The following is a 24174-nucleotide window of genomic DNA, read 5'->3' as shown; positions in this document are numbered from 1 at the left end:
ATCAAAACAAACAGAATTGCATAAGTGTCTACTTGTTAGTACGCAAACGTCGTCAACCCATTACTGTCCCAGTGCTGGGCAGGGGTCTCATCTCAGAAAGAGAAGGATTAGGCGATAGTCCACCGCGCTGGCCAAGTACGTATTGGTAAACTTCACAAAGCTTTAATCTTTAAGTTAGCAATCTCTCAGGTGTGCAGGTTTCCTCACGATGTTTTCCTTCACCGTTAAATCAAGTGATAATGAATTTTCTAATACGCACATAACTTTGAAAAGTCTTGGATGCCTTAATGAAATTTGAGGTCTTGGATTTGAACCTAGTACCCCTCGATCGAGAGACCAAGTTTCAACCACTTGGTTATTCTCGCTTGGTCCCTGTAGTTCCGGGACCAGAATAGGACTCCGGTATCTCCTGCCTGTCGCAAGAGGCGACTAAAAGGGGCTTCCGGGGTAGCGGGTCGTAAGAGTGGGAGCTCGAACCGCCCGGACAGCGACCCCGGGAAGGACGGCGGTATGTGTGGTCGCATACCGTTGTGCACACCAGACGGTGTGGCGAGCGTCACGCTCACCTGGGTGTAGCCCGACGGGGCAACGCGCATAGAGGACTCCAGTTGCGTTCCTTTGGAGATCCCGGAGCCCTCTACGCAGCGCCGAGGACGGCCACCGGGGGGGTTTTAGTGCGGTAAGAGTCCCACATAACCCCGTGTCGCTCACACGGCATTGGATACCTTTTGAAGGTATCCCCCTGTTTTAAAAAAAAAAGATTATCGCTCACATCCTGTTAGTACACAGTATGTACCTATAAGTTGATTTAGTAAATAATTCATCGCGTTAGTTTCGCGTGGCCGACTTTAGGCAGCCTTGATCTTCATTACCCGCTGCTTTGTTGCTTACAGACTACGGTAATTATACCTTGTATTGAATAAACAACGTAATTGTTAGTAATTATTTCGTTACAAGGTGAGGTCGGTAAGATTAGCTTCTGTAGTGTTGTACTGAGATGCTAGCTGAAACTCCTTTATGTTTTGAGTATGTCTCTCCCCCTAACTGGAGGTCTGAAACATATATCAAGCTGCTCTTATGTGATGAATGGAGGAAGGTACGAATTAGTGGCAAACAGGTGTTATTTGTAAGGAAAGGTAGTAGAACCAGGTACCACAGTCACATTTATTTCTAGTGTGAATTAGTTCTGGGGTTTCGCTAGAATGGTGTAAATACCGGATGTTCAACATGTCAATAACAACAACAACAACCACCAACAGTCTTAGTCCTCAGGGATGACCACGTATCTGTGATCGCCTTCAAGTAGAACGCCTGTTCTTTATGTCCATGGGCGATCACCACCAGATTGCTGCATGATGAATGTTACTTTATAAAATAAATTTGCCAACTTACTACTATCCAAACGGGAACGTAACTTTATATAATACCGAGCTTTTGCCCGCGGCTTCGCTCGCGTTACGAAGTAATGTTTTCATCCCCTATTTTATCCCCTTGGGTGTAGAATTGATCAAAATCCTTTCTTAGCGGATGCCTACGTCATAACATCTACCTGCAGGCCAAATTTCAGCCCGATCCGTCCAGTGGTTTGGGCCGTGCGTTGATAGGTCACTATGTCAGTCAGTCACCTTTGAGTTTTATATTTAGATTTTGCCAACTGACTACTATTCACCGGGAACGAAGGCTTCACGTGCCCTCTGAAATACGGAAACGTGTATAAAATTTACGAAGCCATTACGGTCGCCTAACTCCCGAAGTTCCGACCACGCCCGAGTCCCGAAGTTGCTTAACTTTGTAAATCAATTACAAGGTACATAAGCCGCGGGGCTAGCGCGCTTCACTGGCTTAGATATATGTCACAAACAATGCGAGCAATAAGGCCAAGTTTGATGGAAACGACGTTAGAGATAGTCGATTTTGCTTATAAGGATTATGTCAATAGAAATATATATAGGCGATTGTTTGAAAAAAAAATATTGTACGTACTTTGATATTGATTTTATTAAGATAGACGCGGAACCTTTAGTAGTTTCGTCTTGACAGTCTGTTGTTATCTGCTATACCGGTAGTTTTTTATTGGATTAAAGCAGCAAACTAACTTGCAATCAACCTGACGGTAAGTTGTGACTGCCGCCCATGCCTATAGAACAGGTTCGACCTGAAGTCGATGGGTCAGTTACGCTGTCACTTCTGCGGACTAAGCTGGTAACCTCATAAGCAAGCCAGCCGGCATCCACACCCTTCCACTAAATCGCAGAACTGCTTCAGGCTAGAAATAGCTATTAGCGGTCGTAGTAACTCGGATCGGACCATAATGGTTCCACCGCTTATTGAATAAAAATCGACTTAGCCACTAAGCTTAATAGAAGCTGCAAATAAACGTGTAATTTGCTTGAAAAATAAAATGTTTTGGTTAGGTACGTCAAATTAATTCCGGGTATTTATAAGCGAGCGCCCGAAATATCGCACGTGCGAACAATGTTTATTTTAGCGTGGGCGATCGTACTCTACGCGGAAAATATGGCGCCATGTTGGCAACGGTACGAGTAATGACTGTTCAAATCTCGCGTGATTTATGAAAGGCGAGATATACCTGTGCACAATTTAAACCTCACACATTTTCGTCCGGTTTTTTCCGGCTAAAAGATATCGTGTCTCGCGAAGTTCTCCGTCTCTGCGTAAAAGTCTCTTAATAATCGCTTAAGCCGTTTCATTTTTAACATGCGTAGTTTTGAATGTGAGGATCAATTCTTGCAACTGAATTAAACCAGTTGATCCAAAACGATTGAGCTAAAATTTTGTTTACACATTTGGCTTGTCTGTTAATTCATCATTAGCTTAATGACGTCATTCCAAACCAAAACATCCACCCTCAGATAGCGGACTTAATATTATATATGTAGGGTGCATGAAAAATATTTATATCAAATATGATAAGGACATCAAATGAAGTATTTTCTAAAACAACTAGGAAGAACAATACGTTACTAAAACGTTAATGTCTAAATCGCTTTTACTGTAAATTAAATTAAAATCGTATTTAAAACGATTCTAGCTTAGTAAAGAACGCGTGTATGATCTCAGTTATCCTGTTTGTGGTTAGCTATTTTTGTGGTGACTAAAGCTTGAGTTTACCGCAATTCATTTAGATATGTCAGCATCAACCCATTAGAATTATCTGCAAGGCATAGATAGGTCTCCTATTTTTAAGCAACTGATAATTAATTTCTAAATTTGAAAAATTAAAGAGGCCTGGGTTTCGAACCTACGACTTGCCGAGAGCCAGAGATTTAACCACTAAGCTATCCAATTAGTAGACAACGACTTAATACTATTATACTACTTAACGATATTATGCAATTACCAATGTAATCAATCCACAAATATTTCTACCACCTTCAATGATTGTCAACAGAACCTGGACGAAGTGCACATAGCGTTGGAGGTGTGCATGGAGCCCCGGGTGGTGAACCCTGGGGCTGGCGGCTCTATGCCCATCCCCGGGAAATATAGCTACATTCATAAGGTACTGATAATGTTTTTCACTTTAAATTTTGTTAGTTATGTTTTCATAAGTCATGTAATAACCAAGTACACAAATCCAGATATAACGTATGATGCACACTGGCGATATATTATTTAAATTTTGTTGTATGTTTTTTATAAGTGATGTCTATATAGTATACTAGCTGACCCGTTTTAAAATGTTAAGGGTGAACCCTTATCACTTAGGGGTATGAAAAATACATAGTAGCCGATTCTGAGACCTACTGAATGCATATAAAATTTGGTGAAAATCGGTAAAGCCGGTTCGGAGGAGTACGGTAACTAACATTGTGACAAGAGAATTTCATATATAAGATAAATATCAAGAAATCATGTAATTCATAGAAATGTCAACAAATTGGTCATTAATATTTTTGACATATTTATTACTGAACATTTATTGTAACACATTTACAATGTAAATTATCTAAAGTATCGATTATGTAGTTCCTGAAATTAAGTAAAGATGAGAATGGGCACTTGATCTGCTTAACATTAATTCCACTATTAAATAAATACATAAGAAAAAAATATATATACTCCATGTATTTTTTTTTCAGGTTATAGACGGTATCTCAGTGGCTGTGAATCAAGTGCAAATAGAATTTAAATGTGATGCATTCACCAGTAGTGTTCAGGTATTGAAATTATATTATTTTTAATTTGTCACTTGTATTTTTTTATTTATGATTCTTTGTGCGCATGTATATTGTACGTGTTATAAAATTACAAGAAGTATATATAAGGAAGTATATAAAATTGCAATTTAGGCACACGCGTCTAATGTAACAGATAAAATATTTGTTTCCCAATTTTGCAGATCTCAAGAGTGACGGTAGAGTCACGGACGCCTGAAGGTCGGAAGGGTGACCTAAGACTGACTAGAATCAAATCCCCCGACACGGGACAACTGTTAATATTTAAGGTAAAACGTAATCTATTTGTTTTTTTTACAAATTGAAGATTGAATCATCTGATGGCCGAAAGTTACCGCCGTTCATGGATATCTGTATCAATTTAAATAAGACTTTTGTGAAAGTAAGCTAAAAACGCGTTGCTACTTCTGTAGACAGAATTCAAATGTCTTGTATAATTATCTGCGTTACCTCATTTTAAAAATTAAAATAAAACAAAGCAAAGCTGCTGTTTTACGGAGTAAGGTGGTACCCCCAAAGACAAGTCACGGAAAGTTGTACCACCTTATCTTGCAATCATGTTAGAATTGTATATATTTCACTTTATGAGATGTAAATAAAACATTAAGAACTTTTTGAAGAAGAATAACTATATTGTTAAAGGAACAGAAAAAGTGGGTATAATAACTACTTTATTATGGACAGAATGTTACAGGGCCGGATTAGGATGAACTTTTTATGTTGTTTTGAATTATTTTTAAAAATTGTTTAATATGATTACAGGAGCTGGAATGGCAAAGCGCACGAATAGAGGCGAAGGCGCACGGTGTAGCCGCGGCCAACTTACCCCCCTTGCGCCTTCTACTCGGCAACACGCACTGTCGCATCGTTATCAAGAAACGCTTATCAGGTTTGTGTAAACAGGAAACGTATACTATCTAATGTTATAAACAAATTTAAAATGTTGTGGTGTTTATAATGACACTTTGTAGTATCAGATATTGACAGAGAAATGGACTTTGGGTCATTTATAAATATCGAGATATAAAGTATTATAAAACAATATAAGTAAGATAATGGCGGGCCAGTTATCATTAATATATCATTACTTACCGCAAAAAATCAATGCAAGATAAAAAAAAAAACTATATTAAAATTTTAACATGAGATTCAGTATTCAGTACTAGTAGTACTGAATACTTGTTGGGTCTCACATTGTAAAACTCTTATAAATCGCAGAGTTATTTTACATTGCTTAAAATCTTCCTTAAACCCTTGAATGTTATATTTATGCATTTAGGACTATAAAATTCAAAAAAAATCGTCAAACCGTTTGGTTTTTCCAAGTGCATTAAACCAATTCTACTATATTAGTGGTGTTTTAAAAATACGTAATTTCTTTACAGATTGTGCAGTCCTCGGATCTCGTCTCGTTCTCCGTCCAGAGCCGCTCGCGTGGGCGTTGACCGATGGGCAGTTGAGAGCGGCCCTCGCCTGTGCCGCTGCCCTAGCTGACCCTGTGCGGAGGGCCACGCAACAGGCCACTAGGGCTAAGGCTGCCCACAAGGTAACTACATTACTGTCAACGTACTACTCGGATCTCTAGCTCCCTTAGCGGACCCTGAGATCAAAGAACTACGCAACAAGTAACTAGCGTCACACATTATTACATTGTGGTTTTCATAGGGTGGGCATTCCTAAAAACTAGTCCGCCGAGGGCAGTCGTTGCATGCAATTTGACAGACTGCACTGCGCGATCTTTGCTTTTATTAATATCTTAGATGACAGCTAATAGAATCGTCTGCCGTTGATACGAGAAGATCGTTTTTTTATTTTTGGTAAGGAGAGGGGTAGGGGGCAACTGCCCCTTTTAGCGGTCTAAACGGTAGAAATTCAATGTGTATGATTTTTGTTTATTATTGAGGAGGGACTGCTGTTCCATCCCTCCCCCAGGGCAACGCCACTCTCGCCGGTCTTCTTCTTTAATCTTATCTAGTCGTCGCCTGGACGTCGACAGACACAGACTAGCTGCGAACTAGCTTTTGCTTCTTCCCTAGACAATTCAGAGCATTCTCTTTATATTCTAAAAATGTCAGATTTCCTACAAGCTTAAACATATTACAGTCTTACTGCATAAAAAACACTTGCCATGCCGACAGTATATATTTTTAGATGCGTACATATATTATTATTTATTCCCCCAGATTGAAGAGCCCCGCGAGCAGATCACTACGCGCTCGAGTACGGGCGAGCGTGATATCCTCGCGCGAATGTTCGCGAAGCACGACGTTCGCGAGACTTCGTACCATTTGCTCGCGCCACGTATTGATCTACATCTGTGCGATGATCCTGGCTGTGAGTATACCACTAGAGTAAATACCTAAAAGTTATGGTTTAAATCTTTAAAGGACTTTTTTATTCAGCTCTGGTTGCAATGTTCTGGTTTGAAGGGTGTGGTACAGGAGATATACTTTTCCTAAACAGTCTAGCTTAGTGCTCAGGGGTAGCGGTGATGTCCATGGGCGGCTCCTATATTATAAAGAATAAAGGTATCGAATTTTAAGAAAAGACAATTACAAAATATTACTGAACGGAATGTTAAAGATAACACACGTCTATTGGGTTTGCTGTCATAAACAAACATTGACTATTTTAGGCTTTACTTTTAGCTACCAAAGCTCCATACTTTTTTCCAAATTTCCTCCTAAAAATTTTCTTCAAAATTAAGGTCTAAACTCCCGCCTGCGAAGTCGATGACACTGAAATCACAAGCCTCCCTTAGAAAGCAGAATCCAGAATATTGAATTTAAAACAATTTCAAGTCCTAACTAAATTTGTTGTCCAACAGTGGGCAGATCAGAGATGCCTTCGCTGGCCAATGGAGGTGCCTTACAAGTGACGCTAGTGAGCATGCAAGCGGACCTCTTTCCATATCACAAGGCCTCCAACGACAGGAGACATTGGCGAGGGTACAGGTAGGAAAAACGAACGATATTATCTTGAAATTATAATATTAACAACCATTATTAGATATCATGAAAATCTTTTCATATACTCTATTTTCGTGGATCAGGTAAGCACCGAGTTTGAATTCTTAAAGTTGTAGAAATATTGCGTTGTAGTTTTTCTTTATTTTTTCAATAAATGAAGTTTGTATTAACATTTTTTTTTAAGTTGTATTTCATACATTATATACTTTTTTCAACAGCCCGCCAATAGGCAATTATATACCTAATGTCGATCACAGATGCCTTTCTACGGTCTTAGCTTACATACTTAGAAGACCTCATATAACTATACGACTGGTCTGGTGCTGGAGCTAATTATATTGTAAAATTTTTCATTTTGTAGTGCTCATCGTTAGGACGTTATTGAACATATATACCCAAAGCCCATTACATGATGGGTCAATTGTACGCGGCTTTAGAATTTTTAATTTTTGCCTGCTGACTTGAATTTCCATTACTATATACATTTACCATTACGAGTAACCTCCCTAAGAGACCTTATCATACTGGTTTCGCAATAGACATTAAACCATATTGCAGGGAGGCGGCGACACCTCACAGCCAGTGGCTCTCACAAGCTTTGTCGACCTTCTGCACCACACTGCTGGACTCGCTAGACCCTAGACCCTTAACGCCAAGCAATAAGGTACAACTTTTGTTTGACACGCGCCGGTTAAGCCCTTGGAATAATAATTAAATTGACTTTTTAATGTAGGATTTTAGTTAATGCACTTTAGTGGATTATTTTGTTAACAAAAATAAAATTTCTCTTTTCTATGGATAATTAATAAAACTTATATTAATTAATCGACAAACAATAAGCTGATTTTACAATAATAAATACTAATAACAATAAATAATAAAAATAATATAATAACTAAACCATTATTATCATTATATTCATTTAGTTTTAGTATTTCAAAAAGTACTACCTAATATTTTGTTTGCACATATAGCTGTATAGCTATATGCAAAATTAGCTAATTTCAATAACTATTTGTTTTCAATTTATTACCAGACAAGCCAGCCTGAAAGACAAGAAGAGGCGTTATCGAATGGCTTGAACCACAAGCCCGCCGCGGCACCGCAAGCGAGCTCCACCGCTCCGTCCACTAACTCTACCACATCACAAGGTTAGTAGAGTCCGCGCCAAACTGCTAGTCCGCTCTGAAGTTGTTGCGAGCAGGTGTGGTCATACAATTAGCGACGCGATTCATTTAAATATTCAAAGCGGACTAGCTGTTTTACGCGGACTATACATTATTCATTTTCAAAAAAAGTAATGGACGAAAATGCTTATGTTTATTTATTTGCGTATGTGCAAAGTTATACTTCTTTAATGTAATTTAGGAACAGATAAAAATAAAACTGCGTGTACAACAATTGAAAGTAGAAAAAAATCAAAATTAAAGATACAAAAAAAATAAACAAATATCATATCATATCGTGTCATGTTATACTTTGTCGTATTATACCTAGAAATAAAATATTTATTTGTTGGTGGATTTGACCGCAAAACTTGAGACTTTAATAGTTAACTTTATGGTGTCGATTTTAAATGTCGTTTAAACATCACTCGTTTTTTTTTCCCAAACGCGCTAAAAGAAGTATAAATTAAAAATCTAAATAACACTTTTATTATTAATTTACTGTTATATTGCATTTCCAATAATTATTTATTAGAAATGTAAATGATGTTTTATTTCCAGCATCTCCGACTAGAACGAGAATACTCCAGCAGCTCGGCAAGCTAATGACAACGTGTCTCGTTTTGAGGATAGACGATTTTACTGTTTATAAGGTACTTGTATTGTTCTCTAAAGCATGATTTCGTCTGTGCTGTGTATCTGACGAATTTATCTATATTCTACGTTAGTGACGCCACTAGCGATCTTAGTATGGCTTAACTACTTAATAAACTAGAAATTATAACGATTATATTTTTTAATATTTAAGCTATTATTAGTGTGGCTGTCTATGCTATATGTAAAAATGATATTATATTTATAATTTAGTTTAAAAGGTCATAATTTTATTAAAGTAACGAATAAAATACTAATAATTTTGTACTTGAAAAAGTGCTCATAAAGTTGACAATCAGTAATCAGCGTTCCTCGAAAACCACCTAACGCAATTTGTCAGACTACTCGATAAAGTCAGACTAGGATATTTTTGTACAGCGATATGTAACCTTTATCGTATTGTGCAGGTGTCAACAGGGTCGAAGTCCCGCGAGGCGCTGAAGCCGTTCATGAGCGCGGAGAAGGCCACGCTGCCCGGCGATGCGGGCCTACTTCACGCTGAGCTCACGTTCTTCTACTACCCTGGAGATGTGTGCTTTCCTGGTAGGATACGCTTTGTTTATGTGTTTGTATGTGTGCGGGTGTGTATGTACGTGCGTGATCTTGTGTATGTATATACGAATACACGCAATTACAAATATGAAAATAATCTATTTCTATCTTTATTGTACATATTGAATATATGCGGAAGGCTCCTTTGCTACTAAGAAAATTATTGTAATCTATCAAATTTTAAATTATCAACAAACTTTTTGACTTTCTAGGACCGCTATAACATCTTTTCGTTGTATGTACAAAGTCATATGTTTTTTTTTTGCCGACATAATGTACATTACGTATGTACGTGCGCATAAATGTGCGTTATCAAAGTGTGCTTTCTTGAAAACGGTAGCGCAGGATTGTGTTGGTTCGCTCGCTAAGCTAGACCCTAGCTGATATTATGTGTGGTCCGCAGTGCCCGCGCCGAAGCTGTACGTGCAGCTCAGCCCCGTGCGCGTGTCGTTGGACGTGGCCAGCGCGGTGTGGCTGGCGGCGTTCCTGCCGCACGTGGCGCAGGCCGCCGCCGCCGCCACGCCGCAAGCCGCCGCCGCGTCCTACCTCGACGTGCGCATGGAGGCCATCATGCCCAAGGTACGTGCGGCTGGGCGTGGACCGGTGGAAGTGGGCGGCGTGGTGTGGCAGCACGGTAGAAAATAATAATAGATGTATAGTCCGCGTAAAACTGCTAGTCCGCTCTGAATATAGAAATGAGTCGCGTCGCTAAAGCAAATTGTATAACTACAGCTGCTCGTAACAACTTCAGGACGGAGTAGCAGTTTGGCGAAAACTATAACTATAGTGCAATTGTAACATATTTAATGTTGATCTCTGCCGCTATAAACACAGAACGTGAATCTTACCTGAGGTTGATTACAAGCAACATAGCTTCCACTAGGATAACTGGAAATGTCTTATTTTACTATTTCAGCATTCCTACTACGCCCTTGAAACCCGAATAGCGCAGCTATGCAGTATTATTTTATGGTAGAAATTGCTGTAAAAATTTTGCCACTGCATTATTAGTACCAAAGGTTACCTATAATTATAATATATAATTTTTCACAGATAGTATTAGAAGCCGGTTCCGAGCACATTTCCCAACAGCGCGACCGGCCCAAGGAGTTGCACATTTGTACCGCCAGAGCCACACTTACGAACGTACGCGAACCAACAAGAGCCAGTGAGTTATTTGTTACGTGCTTATGCTGCCATCTCTTGTGGAATGTTCGAAAGATTTGGACATATTTATTTGGCCTTTTTGTTTCTAATAGTCTCTATACAATTTAATATATTGTGAACTCTCTTATCTACGAATATCACCAATGCAAAAAATGCTACATTTTTAAAGAAAAGGAACTTAATTTAATAGAAGAGATCTAATTTATTTTCTAACATTTTTGTCTATTTCAGACACGGCCGGCACTCGAGCTGATCTAGCGAGTATAATATCAGCTTTGAGACGAACAGCGCCCCCTCGCGGCGAGTTCCCCTGCTCGCCGGACGACATCGACCCTATACATGAACAGTTCATATTGCACGCTGATAGTAAGTTGTGTATATAAATAACTTATTTCTTATAAGATTAGTGGAGCAAACGAATCATTGTACTCCATGATAAGTGGTCGCTGCTGCTCATGGACATCTGTAACCAACTCTACATAAGAGTATGATGGCCGATGGCCGAATGGGCCATATATCTTATTTACACCTAACAGTAGTAATAGTCACTTAATGGATATTTTTACCACAGATCTGGATGACATAGACCGCGGCACAACAATCACGCCGGAGCTACTATGGAGGGAGAACAGAGCCATCTGGTGCGCGAGAGTGGAGCCTCTTTGGGCGGACTTCTGCGGCGCGAGAGCGACTAACTACAAGCCCGCTCCATTGCTGGATGCTACACCGCTTACTGCTTGGGTGAGTATATACTGATGAAGTTAGCTATGGTTATGACGAAAAAATGACACTACGAATCATAGACACATACATAGATGACATCAACATCCAAATTTACAGCATTATACATAATTTATATGCCTGATTCACGTATCAATGCAACTAAATTATTTGTGTGTCCATACTTTAATGGAGACCCCTTTATATTTGAACGACTTTATAAAAATTTAAAGTAAACTTAAAATTTTAAAAATATTAAATCATTCACATCTGCTAAGTAAGTAGTGACAATCCAAGCAGGCGACTTGATAAAAAATAGTCGTCGCCGCATATGACAAGAGTCGAGGTCTTCTTTTTTATCCGGAAGAATACTCGTTATTGAAGCTTTTTCAATTGAAATTTCTTTATTGAAGCTGAATATGCGAGATTCAATGTTTTTCAAATAAAAAGCAAAACGATAAGTGATCCTTTACAAACTAAAAAATAACTTTCAAAAGCTAAGAAAATTTTCTTAGAAATAAACCGTGAAAAAATCTCAGAACTAAAAACCCATTTTCCCCAGTTATGTTTCGAGGACGGCCTCTCCCGCATATGGGTGGTGGGGCGCACGTGCGGCCTGGCGGGGCTGCAGCTCAACCACTACCAGATGCTGTTCCTGCTGCGCCAGCTCGAGCGCCTCGCCGACCTCGCCGCCTGGCTCTCGCACCAGGCCGCGCGGCTGCCTGACGCTGATGATGGGTAATGGGGCTTTATATATCCTCGGAATATTAGAGAATACAGTTGATTTTCAGAATATTAGAGAATAAAGTTGTTTTCGTTCCCCCATAGGCTATACCGGATTCCATTGTGCCATTTTCGTAGCAAAGAAGCCTCTATCGACCGTTTTGCATCGTTCTTTTTTTAGACTTTTTTTTTGAGAGGTGGTAGATTGTATTGTACCTGTATGATTCGAACGGGAAAGTATCTCCGCCACACCTATTTCTCCCGTAAAACAAAATCTTATGTATCGTTGGAAGGGTGTAGATGACGTCCTGAACTTATCTTATTTAAAAAATATCTGGTTTTCTTGTTAATGCCATGGATACACACAAAGACGAAACAGATACGCAGACCCAAAAATGACATCTAAAATCGTATTCTATCAGTATTTTTTTTTCAATTAATTTTTCCAGTTCCTATAAAATTGGGAAACCTCTTTTTTATTAATTAACTATTTGTAATTAAAATTTTCTTATATCAATATCAACTACTTTTTAATAATTGCAGGTCAATAGTAATAGGCCTAGTGGTCCCAGCAGTAGAAATGACGTTGGTGTTGCCGTCCAGCTGTCCAGGTCAAGAGTCATCCAGGGATCTCGACAGCGTACCGCTTGACTCTTCCAGCCTCAATGATCTCAAACTTGGTAAGTAACTGTCCACGCTATTACATTAATATACTGTAATCAAACTATAATCTAAGATAATCATTTAAATATAGCTAAAGATATATTGAAAACGATAAAAATCGCTAGTCATCCTTACAATAGCTCTATGTCAAGAAGATTTTACTGCAGAAGATTGCATTTACTGACAGATGAATGTGTACCTAATGATTAGGTAAGTATACGTGAACATACCTTATTAAGCAGAACATAGCAGCATTATACTGCTCGTTGAGTAAATACTCCACCAATCTGCATAGCAACAGCGTCAAGCTCCACTCGATAAGCCTCCGTTATTCTAAGAAGAAACCCGCGTCTGGTCTCAGCTAGTTATAATTTTATTGCGGCAATTATTATTATTCATCATAATAAATTATGTTTATTTTCCAGGATCAGAATCTACGATGGCACCATCAATGCAAGACAGAGACAGTGGTGTGTTAGCAACGCAAGCGTCCATCGAAGTGTGCACAGCTCAACCTTTGCCTGCCGAGGAGATACCCCCACCCAGTCCGGGAATTGGCGGCTTTGGAGGTCAGCATATAATTTTGAATCCATTTGAAGTGGTTAAGTCGTTTAAAATTTGAATATTTTCTAGCCTCTCTTAAATATTAAGAGTAACGCATATCATGCAGAAGAGCTATAATCCGATATCTAATTTAAAAAACAAAATTTAATATTGGTAAATTAACCGCTAACGAAGTAGAGTTGCCTCGCCTCCTCCAAAAGTGAGACGCTCGTTAATGATACATAAAGTTATACTCAGTTAAAAATATCGATTTATTCACAGGTTTCTCATCAATGCGACGCGGCTTCAATTCACTGGTGACATCGATCGACAGCGCATTAACACGCGACGACGCTCGCAGCGACGCGGCGTCCACGGCCAGCTCGGACAGCGAGCGCTACGTCGTCGTCGGGCTCGCGGCCGAGTCGCCGGACGACGCGGACGTCGCCTTCAGGTACACGCCGCGTCACCGGTGACGTCACTCCACAGCCACGCGGCGTCCACCACGCCACGTCACCGGTGACGTCACGACAGCACGGTGACACGCGACGGCGGACGTCACTTTCAAGTTCACTATCGATGTCTACCAGGATTATTTGCTTTCGGTGGGGTTTTCAGTGCTACTCAAACGATTATAGATCTGTACTCTTACATAGCTTTTACATACTTGTCAATGTTCGCCGTATCAACGGATTGTTCGGGAGTATCTAATTGTTGCGTAACGCAATCTGTTATTTAACTGTCTCCAATCAATGTTATTAATTAGTCCTTCTCTCCATAGGTTTCTGATGTCTGCTTTGAACCAACATAGCAGTAAAATATGCTTTATAGACTTCCCCCAAAGGTCGAGATAGAGAACCGTACCCATACCATAAACAATGTTTCAACCAATATCAATGTTGTTGTCATTGTTTCAGAGAGTTCGAACACGGACGTGTCTCCAGCGGCGTGGAGGTGGCCGCTGAAGTAGTAGAGCGATCATCATCACCGAGTGACCACTCGGTCACCAGTTCTTGCAGGCGACGCGATGTGGTATGCACTATGCAGCCATCTTAACGTGTTTATTTGAAATGCAGGACTGCAGCATTTAATGTTAATAAATGCTGCACTCCATGAACATTATACATTGGCGAAAAAGTTTCTACGTTTGTTGCTTTTGTTGTCGAAAAAATTCTGACACACATTTCTGTTCAAATTTAAAGTGTGTGCCAAGTAAGGCATGCGTACGAGGCTTTCCAAAGTAGATTCACAATGTTATTTGAGGTTAATTACGTATTTTTACTCCTAAAATATACCTCACTAGCTATCATCACGAACCACTTGAAAATTTTCAACCAATTCGCTTCAAAAAATTCTATAAATCATTTTCTCCCATAGATATCGACGGTAACCTGGCGCTTGAACAACATCCACCTGGTGCAGCAGAGCGTGAACTGCAAATCTGCCCTGAGACTCACCGCAGACGACATGATAACAGACGAATGCTCCGCAATACCCTGGGACGAGTTCCAGGTGAGAACTCTAAGAACTCTTACTCTAGAACTCTCTAGAACTCTCTAGAACACTAAATATACGTACTCTATCATAACAACCACTCATTTTCTTTAAAACTCACACGTACATTACAGATTTGGTCAGAGTCATTTGGTAGTAATTTCACATTTACACGTTTTAAACTTTTGGATACCAAAACTTGGTAACTGAAATAAAAGTAATTTAAAATAAATAGATTATTTACATACTTTTGGGATATAAAGCGTTACTGTATTACAATTGAATCACAGTAAAAACATTTTTTATTGATCGTTGGATTTTTTATACATTTCAATGCCTTTACTTGAATGATTAGTGTATTACGATGGAACTTCATTTCTTATTTTTCATGATCAACTTCACGAAAGAATAATACATATTTACATACTGATAATAATTCGTAAAATTATCTCATTCGTTTTTATATCTACATTCAGATGCTACAATCAATAAATATTTATTCTCTTAATTAATTTATATCACCATAACCACTGATTATTTTGTGCAACTCCATCCATGAACACGTTTCTATTGATAAACTTTATTGTTTTAGCATGTTTAACATTTACCAGTCCGCATATATTTTTAATTATTATTTTTATCTACAAGTACTGTATTCAATCATAGGTTGAGCCTCTTCCAGTGATCCTTTCGATTTTTTTATGTTTTTTTTTTGTAAACTGAGTGCGTAATTTACGTATATTTTAACGTACGGAAACGTATGTACGCGTCAAACTTTATGACCTCACAGAATATAATATAACTCGTATCAATGAAAATTGTAATCCAAAACGGCGTCCATTCTTACTTATCGCTCGTTCTCCGTCATTTGTGAATGGCAAATATAAACGGAAGCCGCTATTTTGGGTGACAATATTTATCGTAAAAGATGACTATGTAACGAAACTAAACTATCCCAAACAAGCACAAAGATTGACGTCCCATACGTACGAATACGTACGTCGTACATTTTTAACGGGATTTTAAAATATCAATTTCATTTATAGAATTTTCAATTATTTTTTTATATTCCTTTTTTTTTGTCTGTCTGACTGTCTCGTTCATCATATGGTAGAGGCTCTCAATCTGCATGATTGTACCACCCCTTCATGTCACGCCCCATAGTATTTCGTTACCCATACGACTTAATCGCTGTATCAAACTCAATGAAATATAATATTAACGTGGAATGCATCCGTCTTTTTCTAACTATGTTGTCTATGTGTGTTTTTTCTCTCTCTATGGCATCTCCCGCCCGCTCGGCTATCGTCACCGAAAGATTCGACTCAAGGTACTTGTTCGACCAACGGATAGCGTTTTGACATGAATCCAAGTAGTGGTTTCGTTTTGGGTTTTTAAGTGCGAATTAGTTTGTAGAGGTATTGTGTCGTAGCCAAGGGGGTTTGTCTGTGTTGCGAGTGTGCGTGATGGGGGATGTTGCCGTCTCTCTCGTACGATTTGGCGGTCTTGCAATGTGTTTGATTTGCGTCGCTTTGTCATTGAAAGAAACCCTTTGAGAAGCACTGAGAATTTTTTTTTAACGATTTTTTGTAACTATTTTAAATTGTATATCTCGATAAAAGTATTTCGAGTCAGCATTCAAATACAATCGTATTTAATGCGCCAAAATAAACAGCTATAATACCCGCGTTAATTTCAACAAATCTTTAATGTAACATTTCAAGATCGTCATAATTATCACTTTTAGAAGAGCTAATGAATTACATTAGTTTTGAGACGGAAACATCTTCGTTGCTGCTTCAACCTTTAATATTTACACCTTTATAGCACATTATAAGCTTAAACACAACACCTTTGCGGCACTTATTTGTAAGCAAACACTATAAACATATATATGACATATGATAGTTTATAAGCAAAAATATACACGTTTTTCTACATAAAAACACTTCATTGCGAAGAACATTTTATTATTAAGGTTAATGTTGTAGCATGTATTGCATTTTATTTATTGCTTTATACATATATAACATATTATATAAATGCATGTATGTATAACAAAATGCTGCATGTTTATGTGTGTTAACCATTCATTTACCATTCCATCTCATTGTAACCTTAGACTTAATTTACAGCTAATGTTAATATTTTAACTAATTGTACTGTAAATAAAGTCATATTATATTATACGGTGTTATAAATTCAAATTGCACAAAAGTCACATTTGCACAGCATGCGTACCAAATAGTATATTAAACATCTGTTGAATGGCGCTAGATGGCGCTATTTACCGTTACCCGTATCCGGCTATATTGCCCGAAGTTGAGGGATACCTACGTGTCATTGTCTCCTAGTGAATGCGTGGTTCTAAAGCATTGCGGTCACAACTTCGACAGAGGTCACGTGACATATATGTCACGTACATATATGTCACGTGTTATGTGACATATTTTGTCTGTAGTTAAGTTAATATGATTATAAGTCAAAAAACTCTACATCTTCATATATGTTATTCTGTTAACGGCAGTGTCTTAACTATTGAATGTTTTACTCTCCATCATACTTTTGGCAAAGGATTCTAAAACGAAGCATCCAATAGCTAAGACACCCATAGTGTTAGTTGGTAAGGTAAGAAAAACTGTCTTATATCATACACTATCGATACAAATTTTATTCAAATAGTTTTTGTCAATACTTTTCCGCTTCCGTTGAAAAGTCCGCCATTCCGCTAGAAAACTTTATATTTAACGATTAAACACTGTTGTTTTTTTTTATTATTTTATAATTAAAAATACCTTGTAAAAATAGAGTAAGCTCGCTAAACTCGATTCGCTAATCGATATGTTTCAACCTCAGCATCACTTAAACCCATCTATTTCAAAAAAAAATGTATGGCTAGAATTATATCGATAAATAATTTATGAGCTGGAATTTGACCATCACGTAACCAAATTGTTAAATAGAAAGTAATTTAGTGGACGGCATATAATAAATATGCTTGGTAGTACCCATACCCATCACAGTCCCATTGAGCACGAGTCTCGAAAGCTTTCGTGATTGTAATTAGCATGCATCAGTTCACACATTAATATCCGATGCTTTACAAATCTCTGAAATCAAAAACTTCAACCACTCGCTTATATACACCATGTCATACATACGTCATACTCCACTTAACACTCACGAGCGTCGCATTCCGCACATCCAACAGAACAAGTTCTCGATGCGAGCGCGCGCGTACACCGAGCCGCCGGTGGACGAGAGCGACGAGCTCGGCCCGCGGGACACGCCCCGCGTCGCTCTCAGACTCGTGAGGACGGAGCTTGAACGGATGTTGGATGAAAAGGTAAAGTGGAAACGTATATTGTGTTTTTATACAATATGTGATCACTTTGGTAGTGTTTATCTCTTATATCTATAGCATATTGCTATGCATCTGTTTATTACATTGATATCACGTAGGCTTAATGAACGTAAGCGGCGTTAACTTACATAAATAACTTCAAAAAGAGGAGATACATGTTCCGTAGTAAATGTTATTAATTTGAATGTGAGTTCCAAAGAATTTATCTTTAATTTTATTAAAAATCTGATTTAAATATATAAAATTATTCTAATTATTATGATTCGACTATTATTATGATTCTGTAGAAGAAATTGACAAGCAAAAGTCAATACATAATTGTGTTGTTTAAACTTACTTCCTTAGTATAACCGATCGAGTTTTTGTCGCGGTAAGTAAGTGAGTGATCAAAAGGTGAGTGATCAAAGAAACAAAATAAAAACTTCAATTGTTTTAACCTGGATCCGTCTTGGCCTATCCAAACTTCATCATGTTTATGCAATCTGCGCATGGTATCTTGGAACCAAGTTATAACATTATTGTTATAAATAGTGGGTTATGTTCGGACTTTCTAAAGTCGAAATCTATAAATTTATGACAGTCATAGTAATCTTGATCGCACTTTTCTCTTCCATATCTGTACATTTATATACAATTTCATTAAACAGGGCGTGCCAGTGGGTCTTGCGCCATACGAAGAGCTGCTCGAGGCGCGACTCCGAGAGCTGAGCATAGCTCTCAATATGAGCACCGCGCTCGCTCTATCAGAGTTCATTGAGGACGAGGTCATCGTACCCCCTATGCCTTTGGAGGTAGGTACATATGCAACCATGTAAGATAGAAGTCCTCAATTAATTCACAAAACCTTATCCTGAACGATGTTATTTCTTAGGACTCGGTGGGTATACATCGTGTTATACGTGTCTTTATACATTAAGCCAAAACATAGCAACGCTACATTTATGCTCTATAGTACCAATCTTCAGCCTTTTTGGCAGCAGGGGCATATAACTCCACGAGGCAATGACGGACTGCATTCAGACTTTAAAATCGGAGATAAAACTGTTGTCAAATAATTGCTCTAAAATTTGAAAGAACGTACGCGGGCCACAAGGAGATGTTCTAGGAAGACTCACAAGCCGCAGGATGCTGACGGCTGCTCTAAAGCAAAAACAAACTATCTAAAGTAGCAAAATAAAGAGTTCCACCACCATTGATTGTTCGAAGGCACAATTACCAACGAACAATCGCCACTAACGTTATAATCTCATTTCCCTTCAAGGTTCTAATAGAAAGCGTGAAGCTCCATCTAGTAGAAGACCGTCCAACCCGCTCCATATCATCCCCACCACCGCAACCGTTAGACGTGGACCTGACCACCCTCCGGCTGACACGTGACACGGCGGGCGTGGTCTGCCTCGGACCGCCCATCTCCACCCCCTCCACCGTGGGCTCGCCGGCCACGCCCCAACCGCAACCAGAGTTAGAAGAAGCTATGGAGAAGATTGACCGATTGAATAAGGAGAATGAGGAATTGAGGAAGCGGTTACAGACGGCTGCTAGGATCGCTGAGGATAATAGGGAGTTGAGAGCGTGAGTTGTTTTTTATTTTAATTTCGAACGATTTTATTTTAAATCCACCGAGTTTCTTACCGGATCTTCTCAGTAGAGGTCGCGTTCCGATCCAGTCTCGCCGGTAGTGACGCCGTTGGTCTATACAAAATAAATATATTCCATTTCATTTCATTGAAATTGAGTCTCACAAATCTAAAAAGTTAATCATTTGCTTTATGTATTTTTCTCCATCAACCCAAATTGGTAACCAAAGTGTAGAAAAATATGCTCCAAAAGTTATCCCGACGAAGTGGTGATGGTCATCGTAAAAAATGTAGAAATTATGGTGATAATTGTAAATGAAATCATAGACTAATCATGTACCAACAACTAATTATACGTCATCAACCCATTACTGTTTCATTCTTTGGCACGGGTATACTCTCAGAGTGAAAGGGAAAAGTGAAGGGGAAAAGTTCCATACCGCCAATTGGTAGAACTTTCCTTTGTTTTAGAAAACTCCGGAGAACAAGTCACCTTCATAACAAGTGATAATAAATTTCTAACAGCAACTAAGTATTTTTTATGTAATATAGGAGTAGCAGATGAGCATGCAGTCCACTTAATGGTAAGTTGCTACTGCCGCCCATGGATATACCCAATCAACCCCAGATAGGATTAGATATTCCTACCTGAGTATGTCTCCCTTACCACACCCTTCAAACCAGAAGACAGCAGCACTTGACACTACTGTTAATAGGCAGAAATAGGTGTGGCGGTGGTGCCGCCAGAGTCGAACTACAAAGGGTTCTACCACCTTTATATTCGAATATAAATTACAGGAAGGTAGAAGAGGCATCGGTTCTCCGTCAGTGTGTCCACGCGGCCCAGCAGGAAGCAGCCAGCCTACTCGCCGACAAACAGGAGCTGTTGGAGGCTGTGCGGATTCTGCAGGTTCGAACTGATCCTTAGAATCCTCTTTACACACATTACATATGTACTGAATAATATTCAAGACAGACTAAAAATTTAAGATTATGATTTCATGTTTCCGTACCCAAAGGGTAAAACGGAACCCTATTACTAGGCTTACTCTGTCAGTCTCTCTCTTGAGCGGTAATAGTCTATTCATTTTTTATGACTTGAAATTTTATAGTGTCTATTTCTATGCTATGACTAAACCCTACCACATATTTCACCGGAACATAGCAGCGTTTAACAATTTGTTAATAGGCAGAAATAGGTGTGGCTATGGTGTCTCCAAATCGTTCCTCGGCAGATTCTACCACCTTTATTAAATATACAATACTATATTCACAGGAACAAATATCAGGCGGTTGTCGTGGGAAAAGATAGCGATCGAGAAGCGGGCCGCCTAACAGCTGCCTGGACTGCACCGCTTGCTGCGGCGACCACCGTGCGTAGACCCCTTGGCACGTGCGTTGTGTACCGTGCCAGAGGTCTATGTTATATGGTTAACATCTATACTGGATGTGAGGGACCACTTTATGGAGACCCCTCAAGACGCTCATTGTGTGCCGTGCCAGAGGTCCATATTAAAGTGGTTAGAGTTCGATACATATACTGGATGTGACGGACCACTTTATGAAGACCCCTCGAGACGCTCATTGTGTGCCGTGCCAGAGATCTGTGTTAATGTGGTTTATGATTCTATACCTATTCCACGGACTTGAGAACACCACTTAGACTTAAATTAGAAAATAAGGGGTTCATTTTATGACACCCCAATGCGTTAATCGTGTACGGTACATGCGATTGTGTTATGATGACTATGTTATTCTATATATTAAGATGGTTATAAGATCTAAAGCGACGTAAAAAAATACATAGGTTGTGCCAATTAAAACAGCAAAGAGTCAGAAAAGTTTTTATATTGACCTCGCCAATATATCATGAACTTAAGTGCAGATCAATGTGGTTACACATTTCGGTTTACGACTGCTATTATTAAGTAACGAGAACAGATGACAGTTTTCTCACGTTTTCCTTCACCGTTTAGCAAGTGATAATTAATTTCTAATATGCACATAACTTTGAAAAATCAGAGGTGCGTGGAATTTGAACCTCGGGCCCCTCGATCGAGAAGCCGAGTTTCTTAACCACTAGGCTATCACTGCTTTTATAATATCTACATGTTATGTTTAGTATCTCAGGAAAAATCTAACTTATGCGTGTCCAATGTAAGTTGATCTTTCCGTACATACAAAATGTACCACAGCCGAGGTCCTTTTTAAATACCGTACCGGGCGTACGCACACTATAATAATTTATATTACTATCAATGACATACCACAAAACTTGTCATTATACTAATTAAAATATAGTTTCTAAAATATTTGTACAAGAATAAATCGTTAACTAAACTATACATATTATAGTTATCATAGCATATAGATAATTGTCATATATCCTGTGATTCATGTTATATTACATATATTAATGTACTTACGACGCATTTATTCTAGCTTTATAAATGTGCGTTAGGTGATACAGCTAGTTAGGTAGCTAGCTAGTTAGCTAATCTGAATCGTATAAATTCATTTAAAACAATTATTTTTAGTACACAAAGTATGAACATCCGAAAACCTCTGTTACTGTTAAATTGTATTTTTTATGATTTTGAACTTTTATAAAATTACTAACCATCATATTATCTGTTAAATTACACATTAAAATTATTTAAATTCACATTAAAATCATTAATTTATAAGGCGGCTTTTACAAAATATGGTTGTTAATTATTTATCATTCATTCAATTTTCTATGTCAGATATTTTTATTTCTCTTTACACAATTAAATAACTTCTTTAAACTTACGTGTAATATATTTCAAAATACATATTACCTTTGGGTTCATTTTACAAATGTATTTTACGTGCTGACTGTACTCAAAGACCTTTTTTTAACTTTTAACACATTTAAATTCTGTGTATCGTATAGAATATTTATTAAAATATCTATACGATACACAGAATTTATCTAAATACTACAACTATAGCGATTATTATACTCAATATTGAGCTGAAGAGTTAATTGTATCTCAAAGTGCTTAAATTGCTTGCGATGCAAAGGTCATGTGTCCTACTCCTTAGGATATGCTTGTAAATAATATTAAAGTAACAATTTAATTTTCATACTGATTCATTGGTGGGTCAAGGAGGGGCTAACTGATAAGAGTGTTGGTAATTTCAATATAACATCAGATTTTTAAGTAAATCTTCATGAAGGCGACCGAGGGGAAAAGAGATTTGGCGTTGATTTTCGTAACGGAAACGGTTACGCTGGGGCGTTACGTTACAAAAAAATATGTATTTATTATCGATTTACAGATATGATAATATTCTGATAAAATCCTCACAATGATAAACATGCATCATTTATCATTGTGATGATTTTTTCTTTTGTAACAGTTTCACTTGTAGCGTTTCTACATTTTTTGATTCAGAAAAAAAAGTTAATTTCATAATAATTGTGAATAAATAAAAGTGTTTAAAAATGAAATGAATTTTTTATCTGATCAGTGAGCCCAATTTGACCTGGCCATATTTAAATATGTATTGGTCGTTTTGTACAATATAAAATTTATATCACATTGGCCAATTGTCATGTTCTAGAGGCTATAATGAATTGTTCATTTAGACTACTAAGCTTTCATTGTTACTATATAATATAACATATAATACATAAAATATACAAATACATCTTCTTACATACGCGATGTATTTCTGAAGAATATCACTTGGTCATATTTATATCATGTTTTTCTTATGACGTCATTGTATATTGGTTTTTTGAAGATATGTTTCTTTTGGCGCGTTTGGAGAAAAACTGAGAGAGGTTTTTGCAAAAATATAAATTACGTCAACATCATAGTGTTGTCTAGTAAAAATTGCAATGTTTCGCGAAACAAAAAATAGCGATACGATACAATACAAATATCAATTGGTCAAATTATTTTATAATATATTTGTGTTTTTGAACACACCAAAGATATAACTTGAAACTTTTTATTTGGATATAATCACACATGCTTATTTCCTCAGTGAAGTATACTGGTTTAACGTCTAAAGAATATTAGTAAGAATTTATTCAGAAATCATCGCATATGTAAATAAAATGTATTATTTCTCAAAAAAAAGTTCCGCTGTACATAATGATAAAATTTATAAATTATAATCAATATTTTTGTCGAACGCGAATAATGTCGAATTTGTAAATTGTATATAGCTAATATAATGAGATGAAGTATTGAAACAAGAAATTGCTAAATTTTATTTTTAAATAGTTTTAATGGTATTTCTAGCTTGTTTTAGATTAAGGCTACGCCACATTGCGTATTGGCGAATGTTGTATTTTATATCACAATAAATATAATATTGTATATATTTTCTTTTTACTTTTGTTAT

General features: G+C 37.8%; 1 protein-coding gene across 1 annotated transcript in view; it reads left to right on the top strand.

Moving 5' to 3' along the window:
- Positions 1 to 22491, top strand: part of LOC140754395 (bridge-like lipid transfer protein family member 3B) — a 28001-nt gene extending 5510 nt beyond the window's left edge. Inside the window, exons 3-28 of the mRNA XM_073089401.1 lie at positions 3413 to 3523; positions 4104 to 4181; positions 4364 to 4468; positions 4962 to 5088; positions 5585 to 5745; positions 6383 to 6533; positions 7027 to 7153; positions 7727 to 7832; positions 8205 to 8319; positions 8896 to 8987; positions 9396 to 9531; positions 9944 to 10119; positions 10594 to 10708; positions 10939 to 11073; positions 11279 to 11448; positions 11990 to 12165; positions 12694 to 12830; positions 13239 to 13382; positions 13639 to 13810; positions 14274 to 14388; positions 14734 to 14868; positions 18062 to 18196; positions 18862 to 19005; positions 19476 to 19786; positions 20590 to 20701; positions 21068 to 22491. Of these exons, the coding sequence (XP_072945502.1) occupies positions 3413 to 3523; positions 4104 to 4181; positions 4364 to 4468; positions 4962 to 5088; positions 5585 to 5745; positions 6383 to 6533; positions 7027 to 7153; positions 7727 to 7832; positions 8205 to 8319; positions 8896 to 8987; positions 9396 to 9531; positions 9944 to 10119; positions 10594 to 10708; positions 10939 to 11073; positions 11279 to 11448; positions 11990 to 12165; positions 12694 to 12830; positions 13239 to 13382; positions 13639 to 13810; positions 14274 to 14388; positions 14734 to 14868; positions 18062 to 18196; positions 18862 to 19005; positions 19476 to 19786; positions 20590 to 20701; positions 21068 to 21103 (3522 nt within the window). The 3' untranslated portion in view covers positions 21104 to 22491. The remainder of the gene's footprint in view (positions 1 to 3412; positions 3524 to 4103; positions 4182 to 4363; positions 4469 to 4961; positions 5089 to 5584; positions 5746 to 6382; positions 6534 to 7026; positions 7154 to 7726; positions 7833 to 8204; positions 8320 to 8895; positions 8988 to 9395; positions 9532 to 9943; positions 10120 to 10593; positions 10709 to 10938; positions 11074 to 11278; positions 11449 to 11989; positions 12166 to 12693; positions 12831 to 13238; positions 13383 to 13638; positions 13811 to 14273; positions 14389 to 14733; positions 14869 to 18061; positions 18197 to 18861; positions 19006 to 19475; positions 19787 to 20589; positions 20702 to 21067) is intronic.
- Positions 22492 to 24174: the final 1683 nt, after the last annotated feature.

This window comes from Epargyreus clarus, unplaced genomic scaffold (genome assembly GCF_041222505.1).
Source record: "Epargyreus clarus isolate Ecla_fem2 unplaced genomic scaffold, WU_Ecla_fem_2.2 ptg000029l, whole genome shotgun sequence".
Taxonomy (NCBI): domain Eukaryota; kingdom Metazoa; phylum Arthropoda; class Insecta; order Lepidoptera; family Hesperiidae; genus Epargyreus; species Epargyreus clarus.
Note: the sequence above shows the minus strand (reverse complement) of the source record. Positions and strands in the feature narration are given on the sequence as shown.